This window comes from Cebidichthys violaceus, unplaced genomic scaffold (assembly GCF_023349555.1).
Source record: "Cebidichthys violaceus isolate CVI_PGR_0920_01 unplaced genomic scaffold, fCebVio1.0.p SCAF_14, whole genome shotgun sequence".
Taxonomy (NCBI): domain Eukaryota; kingdom Metazoa; phylum Chordata; class Actinopteri; order Perciformes; family Stichaeidae; genus Cebidichthys; species Cebidichthys violaceus.
The window spans coordinates 14599198-14621697 of record NW_027176307.1 but is presented as its reverse complement, the minus strand read 5'-3'; the positions used below and the strand labels follow the sequence as shown (position 1 = coordinate 14621697).

Here is a 22500-nt window from a genome sequence, read left to right as displayed (position 1 = left end):
ACCAGCCAATCAATGAAGACAGATCAATGTGTGACTGGGCCAATCGATGGCTACCACAACCTCTGTGTGACACACACACACACACACACACACACACACACACACACACACACACACACACACACTGACACACACTGACACACACACACTGACACACGCACCCACACACACTCTTACGTACGCTACCATTACACAGCCCTATTTGGAGCCATGTCACAGTAGTCGGTACATAAATTTCACATTAAAGTGTGAAATAGGTGCAGTGTGAGAGTAATTATCATATTTCACAGCATGTAATTGAATTCATTTATTTTTAATAGTGACGTGTGACATCGGTCTGGAAGCCATGTTGGATAACACCGAGTGCTTTCATTGACTGTGACATTCACAGATCCTGCACACTGACGAAGGGCCCGGCCCACTGTTCTCAATGAGGGGATGTTTCATTTATTTTGTGCCTCCATCACAATCTCCTTTAAAATGTTTTCTCAATCTGCACCCAAATACATAGAACGATAGACAAACAGGGAATCAACGTTTTAAGAGCTGCAAAGATTAATTGATTAATAGATTAGTTGTCAACTATTAAATTAATCGCCAATTATTTTGATAACCAAATGAGAAGAAATAAAAGTAAATATTCTGATTCCAGCGTCTTTAATTTTCTGTATTCTTTTCTCCTCTGTGACAGTAAACTGAATATCTGGTTTTTAAAAGGACGTCATATTGGGCTTTGGAAAACACACATTTTTCACCATTTTCTGATATTTTATTGACCAATTGACTTATTTATGAATCAAGAAAATAGCAGGTCAATTCATTGACAATTAATAAAATCGTTAATTGAAAGGTTGCATGGCTGGACTCTTGAAGATGCTAGATGCAACAATGTAACAACGTAACGCAACAACGTCGTAATGCAACAACGTAACGTAACAAGTGCAATTCATCGGGAGGGTCCAGACACCTACACAAGGCAATCTGTATTTATAGAGCAGATATGATGACAGAGCTTTACATTTAAAAGAACATGAAGGAAGAACAGAGATAAACAAATACAAATAAAATAATAAAACATTTGGAAACCACTGCTCTATATACCAATTACAAACAACACCATCATCAGTATCTATCTTCTGTGTTGTTGTGTGATGAGACGTTGTACTTGAACTCACTGCTTTGTCTACTTCTACCGAGAGGAATGAGACACCACAATGGACCCAGCAGAGCAAAACACAACACCAACAGCTGAGTGTGTTAAAGTGATTCAGGCTGGACTGTTTCTTTAAGTTTCACTATCCATGCCTGAAATATACGAGGGATTAAAAACTCCTCCTTTAATCTGCCTCCTCCCCTTCCTCTCCATCTCGACCGAAGTGGATTTAAGAGGTGAAATCAATGAGACGTCAGAGCTAGTCTATTTCAAGGACCGGCCGTGTGTTTAATTCTCACAATGTAATTTTCCTGTAATTCTTCCTGCACTTATCAACAAAGCGCATAACACAGAAAGAGGTGTAGGAATTTGGAGAAAACCACAAAAAAAGAGGACAGAATCCAAAAGCATTGAGGCGAAATAAGAGCCAAACAAATGTAATCGGGTATCAGAGCAGATACAAGTGTAACGCCGCGATCGTTTCCACACGCAGTCGTCTCAAGAGGCAGAGCGGAGCGGTTAGCTGAGGCGCTAGCTGCCGTAAAGCCGCTTAGCGTCACTGTCACTCCGCGCTGTTGTGGAGCACCGGGGTGCTTCAGAGCTCAGGTTCCACATCAGCAGATTACCCACAATACACCAAGGGGATTTCCTCGCCTCACAGAGGCCTGGGTTTTTGTTTTTGTTTTTAATTCAGTGTAAACAGTGAGAAGAGTCACAGAAGCAACTCGGACCAGTAAGAACACGCTCAAACTCAGGTAATTACATTCTCATAATAAATCATACTTTTTTTTTTTCACTTCCTCATTCAGTCTCACATCATGTTCATGTTTGTTTCTCCAAACAAGGAAACAGTTGTCAACCTGTTTTTATCAACCAGACTGGTTCAAACAAGTAGATTTACATGTAATCTAGGTGTCCAAAGAACCACGTTTCAACCAAATTCAACCTCTAATCTCTACTCTAAACACAAAGACACATGAGGAAGTGCATATCACCAAATCAGTGCTTACTTGGAGGAAGTTTTTTGAGGTCAAATACTTTCTTTTGCAGAACCAAAAGCCTCGGGGCTGTTTTTGTGTTTCCTCCATCTGTGATCATTCATCACCGGAGCAGGTAATGGAATAAACGAGCATTGCGAGAGGAAATAAAAACTCCTCCAGTCGTCAGAGTTCAGAGGTTGTTTTTTTTTTCCGTGATCTGAGAAAGGCTGAGGAGCGTCTCAGCGTGGGAGGCACCAGAGCTAATGCGGTGATGAACGTTGAGCTGCGTGTTGTGATTCATGGAAACATGACTAAGTGGTTGACTTAGTGTGAAAAGACGCTGACGCCACTGTGCGCACACACACACACACACACACACACACACACACACACACACACACAGACACACTTTGCAGACACAAACACACAAAAACACAGACGAGGTCATCGACCGACTGCAGAGAGAGAGAGGCGATGATTTCACACCCTTTAAAATCCTCCTTCACTGTGGTGACGGCCGTCTCTCGACCGGTGGACCGCTGGAGTGATTCCCCTGTGCGACACATGAAGTGTTTTGTTGCCGAGTCACACTATTGTCTTTTATTCAAACGTCACTTCACATGTATTTGGTTGAAACCCTCTTTTTTTTATTTTTTTTATTTGATAGCTTGTCCCATGAGTTTGATTTGGGGACACAAACACAATGCAATCACTGTCGCGTTCAAACAGCCAACGTAAATTGACCGGAACCATCTGGACAATATAAATCACATGTTGGTCAGTATCAGAAACTCTGATTAAGACTCAAGTGTTGGCTGAGGTATCTGTGAGTACGTGAGTCCACTCACCGATCAGATATCGCTTCATCATGTCGTTTATCAGCTCATTTATGTAACTAATATGTAAGTTTAGAAAAAAACCCATCATGGTTTGAGTTAAAATAATGTAGCAATGTAGCGTAACAACTCAATGCAACAAGGTAACGCAACAACTCAATGCAACAAGGTAACGCAACAAGGTAACACAACAAGGTAACACAACAACTCAATGCAACAAGGTAACAATACAACGGAACAGTTTAACCTAACAACATAACCTAACAAAGCAACCCAATAAAGTAACCTAACAAAGTAACGTAGCGCAACAACGTAACGCAACAATGTAACGCAACAACGTAATGCAACAACTCTCGTGCATACTATTTTTGTTTTTTTCCTGATAATGCTACATTACCAACAACAAATCCGTGTTGAAATAAACAGGAGAGCTAGTTAACGTTAGCGGTTAGCGGCCGGTTAGCAGCACAGTCCTGCTTGGCTAAAAAAAAAAAAAAAACGTTAACGGAGGATGCCTCGAGTTACATTATGATGCGTTCAAGCTCCATTCAGTAAAACGGAGCATTGGGCTCAGGTGAATTTTAACATTATCATCACGTCTTCAAATTCTAATCTTGTAAAATGAATTATTTGTTGAGAAACTTGAATTAACAGTTGAGTGATGGCAATATTAAATCGATATTAGAGAAAGAACACCAGCTCTAAGCAGATTATTATACATAATTAAAACTACTAATGCAAAGTAGGTTTTAAATATTGAAGTAAGAATACAGTTATGCATTTTCTTATCATTTGAATTGTGTGTTTTTTTTTATGCAAATAACCAATGCAATCGACAAACTTCTCCGAGCCTACGGCCAGTGAGCGTCGAGCCAAACAGGTGTTGTGGAGCGTTCCTTTAAAATCAGATATGGTAACACATTCCCTCTCCGTCTCTCCTCCGTCTCTCCTCCTGGTTGCCATATCAACCCGTTGTGTGGCGCTGCAGGCCTCGCCTCGTCTCCGTACCGTATCGGCCCATTGTCTCCACGCTTGGATCCGATCCCCGCGGCGGAGCGGCTGTTCGGCTTATAGACTGCCTGTCTGTCGGACAGCAGACGGAGGGAGGTTCCCCTGCTCACCGAGATAATAGCAGAGCGCTGGAGTGGAGTGGTTTATACACACACACACACACACACACACACCAACACACAGCCTATCAAGCTCTGCATGTGGCAATTATCTCTCCTCTCAGCAGCTTGTGGCATCTCCCCCCCATCTCCTCTCCTCCTCCTCCACCTCCCCTTCTCTCCTCTCCTTAATCTCTACTTGACTTTTTCCTTCCTCCTCCTCTTCCCCTTATCTCCCCATCTTTCCCCTAAGCCATCTATTGCGTCTCCTTCCTCGCCTCCTCTCCTCCTCTCTCCTCCTCCTTCACACTTGAGATAGGGGAGAGAGCCCTCTTCCCGTACACAACCACGACCTGAACCATCTGCCCCCCCAAAACAAAACCAGCTCTCCCCACACCTCGCCGGTTCCCCCTTCCCACCCAAAATGTGCCGACTCTGTAACAAACACACATCCGAGCGACACAGCTGATCGGCTGAGTGAACAGACGCTTTGAAGATTAACGTCAGAATCAGACAAACATACGACTGCACAAAGAGGTTTCTGCAGAAACACTTTTGGGCTTTGTCGGTTGCTGGAGCACAACCCTCACTTCTATTACGTGACGCCGACAACAGCAAACAGAAGGCTGTGTTGCTCATCACACGTCTTGTAAACATGATATTGAGAGACTTTGCATTCTGATGGAGACGTTCCCATTTATCTTGAAGTAGGATTAAAAAGGTTCCCGTTTGTGTTGCCATTTTTTAATTGGAAGTAGGAATTACACCTGCATCACAGTGCATCCACAAGCTCTTAAAATCTGTCCTGATTTATTGCGTCCCGCAGGCTTTCCGGAGACCAACCGTGCGTCTTCAGGTGAAAAGCCGGCTTCTGTAGCCTTTAGGTTAGCGCTGCCCCGCTAACGGGAGCGTCCTCTGAAGACCTGCTGCTCTCTCTCTCTCTCGCTCTGCTGGAGCTTTCCTTTGGAGCGGTGATCCACCAGGTTCTCTGCTTTTCTGTGTCTTCACATTTGGGGGTTTTTTTGGGGCTCGACGGTAACGGGAACGGTTGCCAAGCTTTTGAGAAATTTGGCAACCAATTCTTGGCCTTTGGTTGCCAAAAATAGGGACGGCGAGCAGTAAAACGAGCGCCCTACAACCAATGATTTTTATCTGTGTATTTGGTGCATTAATGATATTTAAATGTATTTTGTTTTATACACAATGGTGAAGCAATAGAAGATTTGACTCTGTGGTGAAAAGTTCAAATATGCAAATTGATTGAACTAAAAGAACCAGATGAACCTGATCCAAAAACCAAACAGGACACTTGTGTTTGGAGTTGAAGTTGTATATGATACAACAAAGCTTGTACAACATACACATGATATTCATTACTCAAAATATAAGGTGATCAAAAATGGCAATTGCCTGAAGACCCCTGTTTTTAAGGCTCAATGTCGATGTGATTCTGCACTACAACACCCAGAAGCCACCTGTCAATCAAACAGCGTCTTTCACTGAGGTTTGAGTTCCTCTCATCTGTCGCCGCTGATTCCAGCTAAAAGGTTTCTAATGTGTTTATTCAGAACAAACTGAACAACGTTTGTTTGTTTGTTTGCTTTTTGCAGATTTGTATCATGCAAAAAAAAAAATGCATCAAACTGAACTAGAGAATTTAAAAAAAGCATTAATTAATGAGATAATATTCTGATAAAGATTAAGAGCAAACACTTGACTGTGGATAGATAAACGTTCTCCGAGCAACTTAGTTCATCATTTCCACACCTTTTTCTCAGAAGCAATACTGCAGATTATTGGGGAAAAGAAATATAATAAATAATTTTATTAAAAAACTAGGTAGTTAGGTTCAGGCAACAAAACTACATAAGTTCAGGCAACAAAACTACATAAGTTCAGGCAACAAAACTACGTAGTTAGGCTCAGGCAACAAAACTACATAAGTTCAGGCAACAAAACTACGTAGTTAGGTTCAGGCAACAAAACTACATAAGTTCAGGCAACAAAACTACATAAGTTCAGGCAACAAAACTACGTAGTTAGGTTCAGGCAACAAAACTACATAAGTTCAGGCAACAAAACTACGTAGTTAGGTTCAGGCAACAAAACTACATAAGTTCAGGCAACAAAACTACATAAGTTCAGGCAACAAAACTACGTAGTTAGGCTCAGGCAACAAAACTACATAAGTTCAGGCAACAAAACTACGTAGTTAGGTTCAGGCAACAAAACTACATAAGTTCAGGCAACAAAACTATGTAGTTAGGTTCAGGCAACAAAACTACATAAGTTCAGGCAACAAAACTACATAAGTTCAGGCAACAAAACTACGTAGTTAGGTTCAGGCAACAAAACTACGAAGTTAGGTTCAGGCAACAAAACTACATAAGTTCAGGCAACAAAACTACATACGTTCAGGCAACAAAACTACATAAGTTCAGGCAACAAAACTACGTAGTTAGGTTCAGGCAACAAAACTACATAAGTTCAGGCAACAAAACTACGTAGTTAGGTTCAGGCAACAAAACTACATAAGTTCAGGCAACAAAACTACGTAGTTAGGTTCAGGCAACAAAACTACATAAGTTCAGGCAACAAAACTACGTAGTTAGGTTCAGGCAACAAAACTACGAAGTTAGGTTCAGGCAACAAAACTACGTAGTTAGGTTCAGGCAACAAAACTACATACGTTCAGGCAACAAAACTACATAAGTTCAGGCAACAAAACTACGTAGTTAGGTTCAGGCAACAAAACTACATAAGTTCAGGCAACAAAACTACGTAGTTAGGTTCAGGCAACAAAACTACGAAGTTAGGTTCAGGCAACAAAACTACATACGTTCAGGCAACAAAACTACATAAGTTCAGGCAACAAAACTACGTAGTTAGGTTCAGGCAACAAAACTACATAAGTTCAGGCAACAAAACTACGTAGTTAGGCTCAGGCAACAAAACTACATAACTTCAGGCAACAAAACTACGTAGTTAGGTTCAGGCAACAAAACTACATAACTTCAGGCAACAAAACTACGTAGTTAGGTTCAGGCAACAAAACTACATAAGTTCAGGCAACAAAACTATGTAGTTAGGTTCAGGAAAAGATTGTGGTTTGGGTTAAAATATCTACAGAATTGCCGTTACTGAAGCAAGTTCTGTGAGGAATAAATGATCTCAGCCCACATTTCATTCCATAGAACGTCTTTTGAAAAACGTGTCGGCTGATCGGAGATGAAGACAAACGCTCGACCACAACACACATCGTGTTCATTTCTAAATCTCAGTCCTTCAACGTTTGCTTTCCCTCACTTTTCTACCAATTCCGGTCACACCACCTTTGAAGTTTCCCACCAAACGTTTTCCGTTTGGGAGCAAGAGCCAGAGTGTAGGAAGCGCCTCAGTGAGTCTGCAGTGGAAGAGAAGGTGTTTCTAAGAATACAAAAGAAAAATTCACTGCAGGATTTTTTTATCCTACCAGAGTATGGGTTGCTATCATTTCCCCAGCCAAACGCTCCTGAGATGTACAGCTGCACGGTAACCGAGTTAACAGATAATCACATAACAGCAAACCCCCACCTGTCCACACACACACACACACACACACACACACACACACACACACACACACACACACACGCGCCCTTCATCGCTGTCCTATACAAGATAAATGAGCACCATCAGCCCCCTACCTCCCTGCTAGCAGATTAATGTGTAAGCGTATCCCTGGTTTCCCGCCTCCTACACACACTTCTCACTTTCTCTGTCACACACACACACACACACACACACACACACACACACGCACACACACACACACGCACACACACTCTTCAGCCGCCTTATGTCAGCTCGACAGCGAATTTCCCTCCTCCGGAAACACAGCAGATGATGCAGACGGTCGACACGACGCATTTAGTTAGCGCACACATGTGTAGTGTAGAAACACACACACACACACACACACACAGTTTGACGATTAAGCCGTCAGAAGCTGATTGAGTCAGACATCATACATCCCATAATCTGCGGGACACATCTTGAAAACATCTCACACACACACACACACACACACACACACACACACAGCGATGTACGTGCCAGTTATGCTAACAGATTTTAGCTTCCTACGTGAGTCGTGGAGTCGTACCCTGCTGTGCTCACCACTACCACCATTCACCACCATTCACCACCATTCACCGCCGCCATCCAGGTCTTAGTCATGTTCACTGCAGCTGCCAGAACAAACAGCCGCCCCAATTAACGCCCACATGCAGCTTCCCATTAGAGAGCCGGGTCACAACGAGCTGCCTGCTCACCTCTAAAAACACCGGCAACACCGGCAGGGCGGGATTTGTTTTTCTTTTCCACTGATCGACCTCTTTGCGGTATTTTTTTTGCAGCTCCATAAAACATATCGTCAGACGCATTTAGGTCACCACAGACGAAAACAATCAGCGCCAATGGCATCTGTAAACCCAAACACATGAATATAGATGTAGTAAATAAACCTCTTTAAGGGATAAGGGTGATGACCGTCTGTCCACTCGCCTGAACATCAATTTCTTTAAAAGCTCCAAACAACCTGAAACAGCTGCTTCTAGTAAAGGCTTCTCTAACAGGAGGCATTCGTTGGGGGACTATTTTCAGAGGTTTAATCCACATTTGGTGCTCTAGTGAGTATTTGGGGCAGCAGGATGCTGTTGGTGGGATTGAGTCAATAGAAACTCACATTTAAAAAGGATTTTAGTCCCAGTACCTTTTGACTCGGCCCAGAGCCCATTGGTTCTGAAACAAATCTTTGAAACGCAGCTCGTACTGTGGTTTGAAAACGTTCCAACACAGCTGGTCAATGTAGTTTTTAAATCAAACAAAACGAGAGCAAATAGTGCATTTTGTTGGGGACTATTTTCACCGGCGGATGAATCCACATTTGGTGCTTTAAGTGAGCATTTGTGGCAGCAGGACGGTGTGTGTGTGCGTGTGTGTGTGTGTGTGTGTGTGTGTGTGTGTGTGTGTTCGTGGTGATGAAGGAACAACAGTGAAGCTCATTCATGTGTTTTACTGGAGGAAGAAGAACATATCAGGCTTTAACACACACAAAATACTTGTTAGTCCATTGGTTTTGTTGACAATGAAGCTTCATTAAAGTCAATCACTACGAACCTGGACGGAGAGAAAGAGACTTTAAAAGTACACGCCGTGAATCTATTAAATCATGAACACTTAAGTGTTGAGAGCGTGATGGAAGCAGTGTAGCTCAGGAGTGTGTGTGTGTGTGTGTGTGTGTGTGTGTGTGTGTGTGTGTGTGTGTGTGTGTGTGTGAGATCTCCTGGCTACACTGGACCTCTTCAGGCTTTCCACAAGTGCCTGGAAGTTGTTGTGTTTTTTTTTTTTTTTATTATCTGCTGAAACGAGTTAGAAGGCGGCGGCCGTCAAAGCGACGAGGCTCCTTATCTTCCCCGCCGAGCGTCTCTCCAACAAGACGAGGACGGCGGATTTCTATTTTGGTGTTTAATTTAATTTCTTAGCCGACAGACGGATTGTAATTTGGTGTTTTTTTTGTCTCCCTCTCTCTTTGAAAACGTGTTAATCTAAATTTGTTTCAGCGAAGACGGGAGATTAATAGTTTGACCACCCGTGTGTGTGTGTGTGTGTGTGTGTGTGTGTGCATACCTGTTGCACCGATCTGCAGTGTCATGTGTGTGTTCTGATGTGTGTTTGTTTGAGCCCGCTGGGATTGGTTCAGGTTTGTGTGTGATAGTGGGTTGTACGGACAAATGTCGCCACACAGGATTTGTATTTTCTCCAACTGATCATAACCACTGTTACGTGTGTGTGTGTGTGTGTGTGTGTGTGTGTGTGTGCGTGCGTGTGTGTGTGTGTGTACCTGTAGTGTCGCGTGTCTCTCAGGGCCCGGTTGCTGGGGATGCGTTCGCTCTCCCTCTGGTTGAAGGCGTACAGGGTGTACGGGTCGTCGCCGGGCTTCCAGCGCCGAGCGCTCAGGTAACCTCGCTCGTCAAAGCCCTCCAACATGTCCTCCCACTCTGCGTCCGACATCTGTCCATCAGAGAGAAAAGAGAAAGAAAGAAAGTCAGTAAATGAGTTCATTAAAAGAAGAAACGCAGACAATCCTAAAACGCTGGAACCAGCCAATTAGAACACATACGGACTCACCGTAACAGGAAACTCAACTTACCAACATGTCAAAACAACCATTCATTTCTATGAGATCTCTCTCTCGCTCACACACACACACACACACACACACACACACACACCTAGCATTGATTCTCCAGAAAAGCAGCCATATAAAATGTGCACATCCAAGCTGCTGTACCTCATCCTCTGACAACAATAAACTTTTTTCAAAACAAAGTGCTTTACATGGTTGAACAAAAACATTTCAGGGCCGCAATCAAATCAAACCAGACCAACTACAACAAATTAAAATGGAAATACAATACCCAAAAGGAATATAAAAAAAAAAAAAAAAAAATAGAAAAGCAATAACATTAAACAGACAAAAAACGTTGGAAATGAAATGGCGCGCTCGTGTTTTGATCAAAGGGCACAGATGCATCCATGCATCCTTTGCAGCTGCTGGGTACCACTTATCCGCACAATAAAACAATATTTTCTCATCTTTTGTGTCAAACCAGATCTCACAGGAAGGCGTATGAACAGCACAGACGTCATTAATACGCATTGTTGCCGAGTAACGGCCGCGGGTTACGTTTAGGCAACAAAACCACCGAATTAGGTTTAGGAAAAAACATCCTAAACCTCAAATAACGACTTCAACCAAGTACAAGGAACAGGAAAACACGGCACAGACGTCGCTACACACACACACACACACACTCTCTACGTCGCCTTCTCACAGCGTAGCAAAGTTACACCGACCGGTCTCGTCCAGCCATACCTACGGAAAAAAAAAACAACGTGACGAAATTCGTAGACGAAAACGAGAAGCCGGCGTCGGTTTCCCGGTCAGGTAACTTGTGTTCTCGTACGCCAATTGGAGTAAGGATGACATAAATGTAGTGAATGAATCCAGCTGTCTACCACAGCGGCGTATCAGTGAACCAGGGGTTCTGGCCGCTGGTGTCGCTCTAACCTGCGTTAGAATCTCAGCTCAGAGGATGTTCGGTGTCTCTCAAGCAGCCGGATTCTGATGACTGACATTTTCTTTTGCGTCAGTCATCAAACTGGATGACAACTGAATGTGAGATTTAGTCATAAATGTCACATTCTGAGTCTGGTATTGTAACCTGTGATTATCAAAAGCACAGATAAGCCGAGTGTGTGTGTGTGAGTGTGTGTGTGAGTGTGTGTGAGTGTGTGAGTGTGTGTGAGTGTGTGTGTGAGTGTGTGAGTGTGTGTGAGAGTGTGTGTGAGTGTGTGTTGGCTCTTTAAAAGCACCAGGAGAGCTTTTAGAGGTAATTTTAGCAAAAGAAGATTCAGAGGTTGTGTTTTTTTTTAACTCGCTGCTCTTTTGGACTTTAAGAAGACGGAGCGTTGGACTGAAGCGTCTCGTCGTCTCTCTCCTCTCTCCTGGTTCTGAGACTGAACGCTGCACTTTGTCTCTCAGCAGTGTGTTTACTGTGCTGGAGGCTTTACGTTGGTTTGTGATCTGATCACTGAGATTCAACCTCAATAAACACACTCCTGCAACTGCAGAGGAGTTGATCAGATGTCCGCATATCTGTCCAGGTATTAAACCAGTTATATCAGAAGAAATGTACAGCTGAATAATGAATTAAATCAACTTGTTTTGCTGGTGTGTGAGTTTGTGTCGTAACAGTGTTAGCGGCAGCGCTAATCAATACAGTCATCATTCAGTGGATCGGTTTTCCAACCTAATAAGTAGTCTGATCGTGTTGAACACACTATTGGTTCTGACAATTCCTTATTATTAAAAAGGACAAATCCTTCTCCATACTGCTGAGCAATTCTCAAAGCTCACGGTTGTTTTCACGCCTGGAGTTTTGTTTATTTGGCCTTTATTATATCGTATGTATATTTGGAAGATATCCAATCGTAGATATCTCACAAAATCAATTTGTAATCATGAACCAGGAAGAATAAAGGCTGTATGTAAGTCTACGTCGATCTAAGTAGCGCCGCTCGTTATTTAAACCCAAACCACAATATTTTCATAAACACAACAAAGATGTATCATGTGAAGATGTAGGAAAAACGTATGAAACATGAGGAGTAACTTTGAGGAAGTGAGGAAGTATGAGGAGAAGTTGACCACAATCAGCAGATTAGGATCAGAAACGGTTTATTGCCAATGTTTGCAGATGATACAATCGTATTCAGACATAGTTAAAAATAAAATAAAACGTACAATAGAATAAGATAAACAACGATAGATGGAGTCAGTGGAGGTTTATCTTGGGCAACAAACTCTGTCACTGTTCCTTGAGATGAACGTTTCCATCAAGACATTCCTTCAAGGAACAAATAGCCTGTTTCAGCACTTTCTTTAATGTGTGAAAATCACATGCAGAGGCTTTTATAAAACGTGCTCAAGATGCAGCAGGTGATCCGTCGTACCTTTAGGTCGCTGATCACTTATCAGTTAGTGGCAACGGATTTAGCATTCGGTTCATTTTGACACGTGAGAGGCGACGGTTGGCTGCTGAACTGCACTGAATTGATAAATCAACCCCAGAGGACCGATAACGGGGACGCGAGGACACGAGGACGCTACGCCTGCAGCCTGAACGTCATTTCACAGGAGACGGGTTTTTTAACGTGGATGTCGTGAAAGGACAAAATCATTTAAAAAAATGATTTTTTTTTTCCAGCCGCTCACTCTCAGATGTCAGGGTGTCCTTGAACGCATCATTAAGGGAGGACAACAAGATAAAGATAATAAATGTTCACTGTGATGATCTTGTTTGCGCTCCAGACTCTCTGCAGGTTGATTTCCTCGCTACTGCGAATAAAATCCCTCTCAAAACGTACAGAACGCTTATGGAAAATATAGGCTGCAATAATGCAAAACATATGCAGCTACAGAGCTAAGCAAAAATAAACAACAGTGCTGCTTCATGTTATTCTGCAGGAGAACCGGAAAGATCCCCCCCCCCCTCCTCCATCGCTCCAGAAAAACCCAAACGTTATAAAATTAGATGTAAAATGTTAATGTTGCACGTAAATCCTGTTCCGCTCCGAACAGCTGGTGGAGGAAAACACAAGGTGGCAACGACTTAAAAAAATATATATATATATATATATATATATATATATATATATATATATATATATATATAATAAAAGAGCTACAGCTGCACTTTCTGTCTGTCGGAGCTCTGCTGTGAGTGTAGTTTAAAAGAGAGAGGATATCATTTATGAGACGGTACAGATGCCTCTGTGTGTGTGTGTGTGTGTGTGTGTGTGTGTGTGTGTGTGTGTGTGTGTGTGTCTGCAGGTATCTTTTTGAGAGGCTGAGGAGTGTGTGTGTGTTTCAGTTGATGGAGAGTGAGTGTGTGTGTTTGTGCAATGCATGAGAGAAAGAGAGAGAGAGAGAGAGAGGGCGAGGGACATAATGGATGTACATTATCACTCTCTCTCTCTCTCTCTCTTGCCCCATCATAAACATAACACAGGAGCTTCAGCAGAAACCCCGGAGGCCATATTTCTCCCCAACAACCACACACACACGCACGCACGCACGCACGCGCACACACACACACACACACACACACACACACACACACACACACACACACACACACAGGGCGACAGCGCTGATGGTGTGTGTAAGAGAACAACATTTACGGTGGAGCAGCAGTCAGGATGGAGGGATGCGGAAAAAAACGACTGACACTCCTCCTCATCTTCAGCGTCTCTTGTCCTCCTCCTCCTTCTTCTTCTTCTTTTTCTTCTTCTTCTCTGCTCATTATTCAGCCATACGACTTGCTGATGCGACACATTGTCTAAATGGGGCCATTAGAGGGCTGGGAGTCAGACTCTGTGTGTGTGTGTGTGTGTGTGTGTGTGTGTGTGTGTGTGTGTGTGTGTGTGTGTGTTAGTCTGTGTTTAGTTCTTCCCCTGGTGGCTGTAACAACCGAGCATGAAGAACAAGAGGGAGGAGAGAGGGGAGGAAGAGAGGACAAAAGAAGTGAGAGAGAGAGAGAGAGAGCGAGAGACAGAGTGGAAGAAAGAAATATGGCAGAAGGGAAAGAGGAAGAAGAGAAGAGGAGGAGGAAACAGGGAGGAAATAAAAATTGCATCGAGAAAAAAGGGAGGAAATAAAAAGAGAAATAAGGAAACGGAGGAATGAGTTGGAAGATATTAAGAGAGGAGAGACAGAGAGAGAAAGAATAAAGAAGAACACTGTGGAATGAAGAGAGGAAGTAAGTACAAAAAGATGAGAAGACATAAAGCGAGGGAGACGGAGGGATGAAAGAAGAGAGGGAGAGGAAGTAGAAGAGGTATGAAAATGGAGGGGAGGTTGAAGGACACAGAGGAAAAGAGGACAACAGAAGAGGGAGGGAAAGTGTGAGGAAGAAGGAAACATGGAAGTAGAGAGGAGAGAAAGGCAAAAGAAGAAAGGATGGAGAGAGAAAGAGGAAATAAGGACAGAGGGTGACACAGAGGAGCGAGTGGAAAAGAGATAAAGAGAGAAGGATTGGAGAGGAAGAAGGAGTAGAAGAGGTGTGAAAATGCCACAACAGAGGGAGGAAATGAAGAGACACAGAGTGAAAGATGAGGATAGAGGAAAGAGAAGAGAGGAGTAAGAGAGAGAAAGGATTGGAGTGAGAGAAAAAGACGAAAGTAAAGAGAGGAGAAGATAAAAAGCAAGGGAATGACGGGGTGGAAGCAGAGAGAAAAAAAGAGGAGGAGAATAGAAAATGAGGGGGAGATAACAGAGGAATGGGAGGAAAGAGAGGGAAAGGATAAACGTGAGAAAGAAGAGAAAAGACGAAAGATGAAAGCAGTCAGGAGGACAAGGAGGACGGTAAGGATCGGAAGAGACGATGAAGGAAGGAAATGAGAGGAGGAAACAACAAAAGGGAAGACAGAAGACACTAAGAAAAAGGACATAACAAGTAAGAAAAGCAAAGAGGTGAGAGAGCAGGAGGAAAGGTGAGGAGAGGACAAGGTAAGATGAAGAGGAGGAGGAGAGGAGGAGCAAGGGGAGGAAGAGAGGGAAGAAAGAAAGAAAGTGGACTTAGAAAGGGGAGTGCAGAGGACAGAGGAGACGGGACGAGAGAAGAAGCTAGACGACAGCGGCGTGGTGCGATAAAGCATGTCTGCATGTCACACACACACACACACACACACACACACACACACACACACACACACACACACACACACACACACACACACACACACACACACACACACACACCTGCGGCCTTCTCGCCTCCCTGTGAGATTTGTTTGCGTCTCGTCTTCGCTGGGAGCTCAGGAGAGGCTGCGTTCAAGGTCCTCGGGACGCCGTCCTTATTTACAAGACGCACACACACACACACACACACACACACACACACACACACACAGCTTGTCCTCCTAATGCAGCGTGGCATCCTCTCAATGCCTCTCACGGCTTCTTACATGAACACAGGCATTCAATTAACCAACCTGAGGCACGAAGCGCCGGACAAACAGAGAGAGAGAGAGAGTGTGTGTGTGTGTGTGTGTGTGTGTGTGTGTGTGTGTGTGTGTGTGTGTGTGTGTGTGTGTGTGTGTGTGTGTGTGTGTGTCCGCGCCAAGCTACCAAGGAAGCTATTAATTCATCCAGACGAGACAGACTGATACATTTAGAATCATAATGAGAAAGCTGAGACACACACACACACACACACACACACACACACACACACACACACACACGCACACACACACGCACACACACACACAGCCGGGTGTCACAGACATTGCGTTGTACTTTTTGACAGCTGGCATTGGAGACAGACAGCCGAGGTAAAGAGAGAGAGAGAGAGAGAGAGAGGAGCATGAAGGACAGGACATTGTGTATTAAAACCAACAGGTCTTGAAACAGGAAGGTTGCAGGTTTGTCTCCGAGGTAACGCGGCCGACCGGTTGAGCCTCGGCCCGATGCTTTCCACAAGGACAGTCGCACTCATGCTGCATCGTGACGTGGGGGAACGTAAGCCGACATGATGCAACATGACTTGCAGACACTCGCCAAATGTGCGTGAATCAAGCCTGAGATTGGTTGACTAGCGGCATCAGTAGTAGTACCACCAGTAAGCACCAAGGTGAATGTTCTGCATGTGTAACGGAGGAAGTGGAGGCGACTATAGTCATGAAACGGACACCTCAGACCATATGATTCCACCAATCATATGGAGCCATAAGTGACAAAAGTGTACAGTGATTGGTCAAACACATCAGTCAACGCTGCACCAGCAACATCTATTTATAAAGAGCCTTTAGCAGAGTAAACAACAGACGACAGGAAATACAAACGAGCTTGTGAGAAGTTATCATGTTCATGAGTTAAACCCACTGAGCCAAATCACAAGTGGTTTATCAGTAGCACAAAGGCTAACCCAGTAGCACAAAGGCTAACTTAGTAGCACAAAGGCTAAGCCAGTAGCACAAAGGCTAACTTAGTAGCACAAAGGCTAAGCCAGTAGCACAAAGGCTAACTTAGTAGCACAAAGGCTAACCTAGTAGCACAAAGGCTAACCCAGTAGCACAGAGGCTAACCCAGTAGCACAGAGGCTAACCCAGTAGCACAGAGGCTAACCCAGTAGCACAAGTAGATCACGAGAGAGCTCCACAGAACGGTTCCAAAAGCACCAAAAGTGCTTTACAATTTGCCTCACACACACACACACACACACACACACACACACACACACACACACACACACACACACACACACACTGATGAAGGCAAGCTATCAACAAGCCTAACCATCAGGGTCAATTGGGGTTTGGTGTCTTGCTCAAGGGCACAAAAGCTCAAGTCTGTGACTAACCGTCAACCCGCTCATCTCAAATGTGGGTGTTAATGCAGACGAGCGTCTACATTCGGTGCGGTTATTACACTTCCGAGTTGGTTTTTTTGGGATGTTGTCCTGCAGTCACGATTTATTTTGTGTGTGTTTTAGTGTGTTTTAGTGTGTTTGTGTGTGTTTTAGTGTGTGTGTGTGTGTGTGTGCGAGACAGTGACAAAGAAAACTGGAAGATACAGTAGGTGAACGGTGTGTAGTTTTTGGAAAAACAGACATTACAAATCAAGTTTTCAATTTACTGCTGCTGTTATTTCTGATAAAGCACACGGTGCTGAGCTCCCGCTCCCTCTCAGTGTCTCTTAACCTTAATATGTGCCCCAGTCAGATGATGAATTACCCATTATATCCAAGGCATAAATCATGTATGGAGCGAGAGTGTGTGTGTCTGTGTGTGTGTGTGTGTGTGTGTGTGTGTGTGTGTGTGTGTGTGCACCATATGAGCAATGACCTCTCTCTCTCTCTCTCTCTCTCTCTCTCTCTCTCTCTCTCTCTCTCTCTCTCTCTCTCTCTCTCTCTCTCTCTCTCTCTCTCTCTCTCTCACACACACACACACACACACACACACACACACACACACACACACACACACACAGACGTCAAGCCCTCTATTACAGTGTGATGCATCACCTCTGTAACAACCGTAACAAAGCGGCAAAACAATTGTGATATCTCAATTATTTCGCCGTTTCTTCTTATTTGCTTTTTCAAACGACAGATTAAAGCCACAGAGTCGGCAGTCATCTGCGGCTTCATCGCTCAGGTGATCCTCCATCTCCTCCAGTTTCAGAGCGACCTGGCTCAGGTTACACAGGTGGGATTATGGAAGGATGGAGATTAGAATTATCTCCCTTCTTCTGTGCTTTTCTTACTTCTTCCGTCAGTGAATTGTTGGTTCTGTAACATTATGTTGCCGGACATTTTCGTCTGGAAAAAAAAATACATCTCATGAGAGTCTTCTAGCTGAATAATGCTTAAATACAATAAAGTAAATAGAAGATTGAATAAAAAACATGCAATAAAGAAAGAAAGATGATTTCTCTTGCTGAGCGTTGGTCATGCAAAAAAAAGAGGCAAAAAAAACCTAAAATCCTCTGCAGCAATAAGACGAACATGAATATGCATTTTCAGATTAAGCATCGTGCAGCGCAGAGAGTGAAATCCACTAATTCAAAACATCCGACAAAAACAGACAAGAAGCAAGACAGCCGCGAGTCAGACGAAGACAACGCAAATACAGAAAGGTGGGATTTGTTGCAGGTCGCAGGCTGCATAAAACATCCATGTTTGAAGAATCTTTAAAATGACTCAAGACGGCCCCGATCTACATAGACTCCTTTCTGATCCCGTCATCTCACGCTCGCCAATTAGTTTTTGTGCCACGGCGAGTTATCAAACGCTCACGATCCTCAGGTCACGAGCAGCCGTCTCGTTATCCCGGTGAAACTGGAGAAACACGGTTTTGTCAGATCGAGACTTTACGTCTTCAGATCGACATCAGAGCGCCGTCGGCCTTTAGAGGCTCGGCCCGTCGGAGAGAGAAGCCGCCGCCGCCGCCTTCCTGTCGCAGACACACAGTTCACAGCTCACGTCAACCGACGGCTTTTCTATTTTCGGAGTTTGATCTATTTTCGTAAGTGATAATTAATTAGCGAAAATGTATGCAAGTACTGGTAGGAGAGAGACAGCGTCTGAAGGCAACGCGTCCCTCCTCTGTACCTCGTGATGCTTTTTAAAGAACTGAACCGCATTTGTTTGTCTTTAGTTGCTTTGCATAATGCCTGGCAGACGTATTGTTGTTAGCAAGCTCTGGCTAAGCATTTACACATGAAGTGTGTGAAGGAGACAACAGCAGAACCCTTGCAACCGCTGACAACATGATCCCTTTGCACACGATTCAACCCATTCTTTTTTTGGAAGTATTGCTACGAACGGTGGATGAGAGCAGCCTTTTCCCATTGGTCATAAACCCCGCCTCTTCCTTGCTAGCAGCTATGGGGCATGGGCCAAACCAAAAATACAATTTAAAATCTATGTCAAATAAATGTTTCCTAAAGATGGTGTCAGTTTAGGTGGTTGTTAACATGCTGATATATGTTCAAGTGTTTCATTTTTCTGCCATTTTTCTGGTTTTAATTGGTTAATTGATGCTGTAAAAAAGCGGGGCGACATCATGATTGACAGCTGTGATTGCGGCCGTGCTCGGCTCCTGATTGGCTAAGGGCTGGCTGTATGGGCGGGACATCGATATCGCTAACTGAAACACGACTCTGGCTCCAAATGAAGTCAGAAGCATAAAAAAAGAAAAAGAAAATGGCAGCTCCCCCATCTGGAATCTTTTGGCTCCACGTTGGCGTCGGGAGGAAGCCGGTCTACATTTACAGCCTGTGGTCCGACCCGAACACCTACAGACCCCAACAAGGTGGCTGTTCTGATCCGCGGTTCCTCGTTAGTACGAGAGACTGAACACAGTGAGAAAATACTTCTGTCACATCAGGAACACGGAGTAAATATTGCTTTCATCTTCCCTCCATCCTCACCCTGTCCTCTCATTTCTTGCCCTCTTTCTACCCACATCACTTCTCCTCCCTCCTCTGCTATCCCCTCATTTATTTTTACCTCCTCGTGTCTCCTTCCTCGCCTCCTCTCCTCCTGTGTGAAGTGGTTGCTGTTTGTTTGAAGTCGAGGCTTATTGAGCTCAGGTCTGAAGAGAGCGCTGCTGCGTCAATACTACACACACACACACACACACACACACACACACACACACACACACACACCAAGACAAACACCTTCTCCTCTTCCTCCTTCTCTTCTCCTCTCAACTCTGTCTCATATACAAGCACAAGAGAGAATGCACACACACACACACACACACACACGCACACACACGCACACACACACACACACACACACACACACACACACACACACACACTGCTCAGTGATCAATTAAGGGTGTGTATAGATCTCTCCCTGCAGCAGTGGTGCTTCTTTGGTTTCTACATTGTTTTCTGTTCCAGCTCATACATCTCTGTCTATGACACACACACACACACACACACACACACACACACACACACACACACACACACACACACACACACACCCCATTTCTACACTGCAACATGATGGGTCTTTTTCAATGTTTTTTAGAAGCTCTGCAGGAACTTTATCTACATTTTGAGCCCGCAGGAGGGAAGTTTTGGGGTTTTTGGCTCCTAAAAAGTTCCTACTGTTCCTGAGGTAAGACTAACAGATGGCGCAGGAAAACCCAGTCCCTGTGAAACATGTTGACATTTGTATATTTCTACAACCCACGGAATACAGGGAATGCAGTTGTTTCTGAACGAAATATAAGTTTCATGAATAAGATTCATAATGGTCTTGTGTCACGCTTACAGAAACTCACAATGCCACGTTGCAAAATAATTGGTTAGATTTAGGCAACAAAACTACTAAGATCATGGTTTGTGTGAAAACAATGTGACAATGTGACAACGCAACAATGTGACAACGTAACAATGTGACAACGTGACAACGCAACAACGTGACAACGTAACAATGTGACAACGTAACAACGTGACAACGCAACAACGTGACAACGTAACAATGTGACAACGTAACAATGTGACAACGTAACAACGTGACAGCATAACAACATAACAATGTGACAACGTAACAACGTGACAGCGTAACAACGTGACAATGTAACAATGTGACAATGTGACAGCGTAACAATGTGACAACGTAACAATGTGACAATGTGACAACGTAACAATGTGACAATGCAACAATGTGACAATGCAACGTAACAATGTGACAAAGCAACAATGTGACAATGCAACATAACAATGTGACAAAGCAACAATGTGACAATGCAACATAACAATGTGACAACATAACGTAACAACATGACAACATAACATAACAACGTAACGTGACAACGCAACAATGTGACAACACAACGTAACAACGTAACTAATGTAAAATAAATAACTGTTATTGGTTGAATTTGTTCCATCTCTTGAGAAGCTGTGCAAATGAAAGATGGTTGCACTGAAAACAACCTCATACTGTTTGTTTTCCCCTTTTCAATGCAGAGCAGAAATAAATAGAATAAGTTTCTGAATAGAAATTCAATCCAACTATTTTCATGATTGATTTATAATTTGAGTGAGTTTTCAAGCAAAAATAACAAAATATTTAGAGTCAGCCCCATTTCAACGTTAATCTCTCCACCTCAGCACGTCTCCTATTCAGCCTCCTCTCAAACATCGCAGGCACAGAACAGGAAATTACAACGATTGACAAGACGCCGCGTTGTTATTGTCTCGTCAAAAGGTAAAAAATGACAAACAATGCCGCCGCTTTTTAATCTGGTCTGATTCGCCTCATCTTCACAGTTCATCAGATGTTGTGTAAATGAAACACACAAAGGTGCTGAAGGAACTTCTAGCTCCTGATGAGTTCAGTCAAACTGAACAGGTGCAAACACAAATAAGCATCCTTAAAAAGCATGCACACGCGCACGCACACGCACACGCACACGCGCACACGCGCACGCACGCACGCACACACACACACACACACACACACACACACACACACACACACACACACACACACACACACACACACACACACACATTTCATAGCACAGGCACAGAACTCTCCACTGAACCTGAAATGTACCAGTGGTGCAATGAATCATGGGAGCACAGGGACACGAGTGGAATTGGTCTGACAGCTGTTGGGTGGTATGTAAGTGTGTGTGTGTGTGTGTGTGTGTGTGTGTGTGTGTGTGTGTGTGTGTGTGTGTGTGTGTGTGTGTGTGTGTGTTTTCTATCTCTGTATCTATAAGATGAGGTCAGGGGTTGAAAGCAGAAAACACTTGTCTTCTCTTTAAAAGCACAGAAATAGATTCTACATTGAACAATGTGTTGTCACATGACTGCACACACACTGTGGAACCCCATTACATACTATATATATATATATATATATACACTGTATGAATATATACAACATGCGGGTTGGGAGGGAAGGGATGTAGAACAAACATGTCCAACAATCACATATTTCAGTCAGGAGACTGAACCTAACAACGTAGTTGTGATGCCTTCCTGTGAAGACGGAAGTTTATTTTGAAAAGACTTTTGATGCATGTAACGAGCAGAGATACACACCTGTTGCTGGACATTTGCAGGTCTGTGGATCATCTTTAGGGATGTCCTCGAGTCGACTAATCGATTAGTTGAGTGCTTGGAGCATAAAACAATCTGGGAAAATATATCTTGTTGTATTCTGTCCCTGTAAATGTTTTATATTCAGTAAATGTCTAAAAATCGTCCCTGAAATACTAAAAAACAAACAACAAAGCCGGAGCCTTCCTCCGCTCTTCGTGCCGTTTAGCAA

At 43.6% G+C, this 22500-nt stretch overlaps 1 protein-coding gene across 1 annotated transcript in view; it reads right to left on the bottom strand.

The window, feature by feature from the left end:
• galnt14 (UDP-N-acetyl-alpha-D-galactosamine:polypeptide N-acetylgalactosaminyltransferase 14 (GalNAc-T14)) overlaps window positions 1-22500 on the bottom strand; it is a 100190-nt gene that overhangs the window by 62409 nt on the left and 15281 nt on the right. Inside the window, exon 2 of the mRNA XM_068709233.1 lies at window positions 9963-10132. Within this exon, the coding sequence (XP_068565334.1) occupies window positions 9963-10132 (170 nt within the window). The remainder of the gene's footprint in view (window positions 1-9962; window positions 10133-22500) is intronic.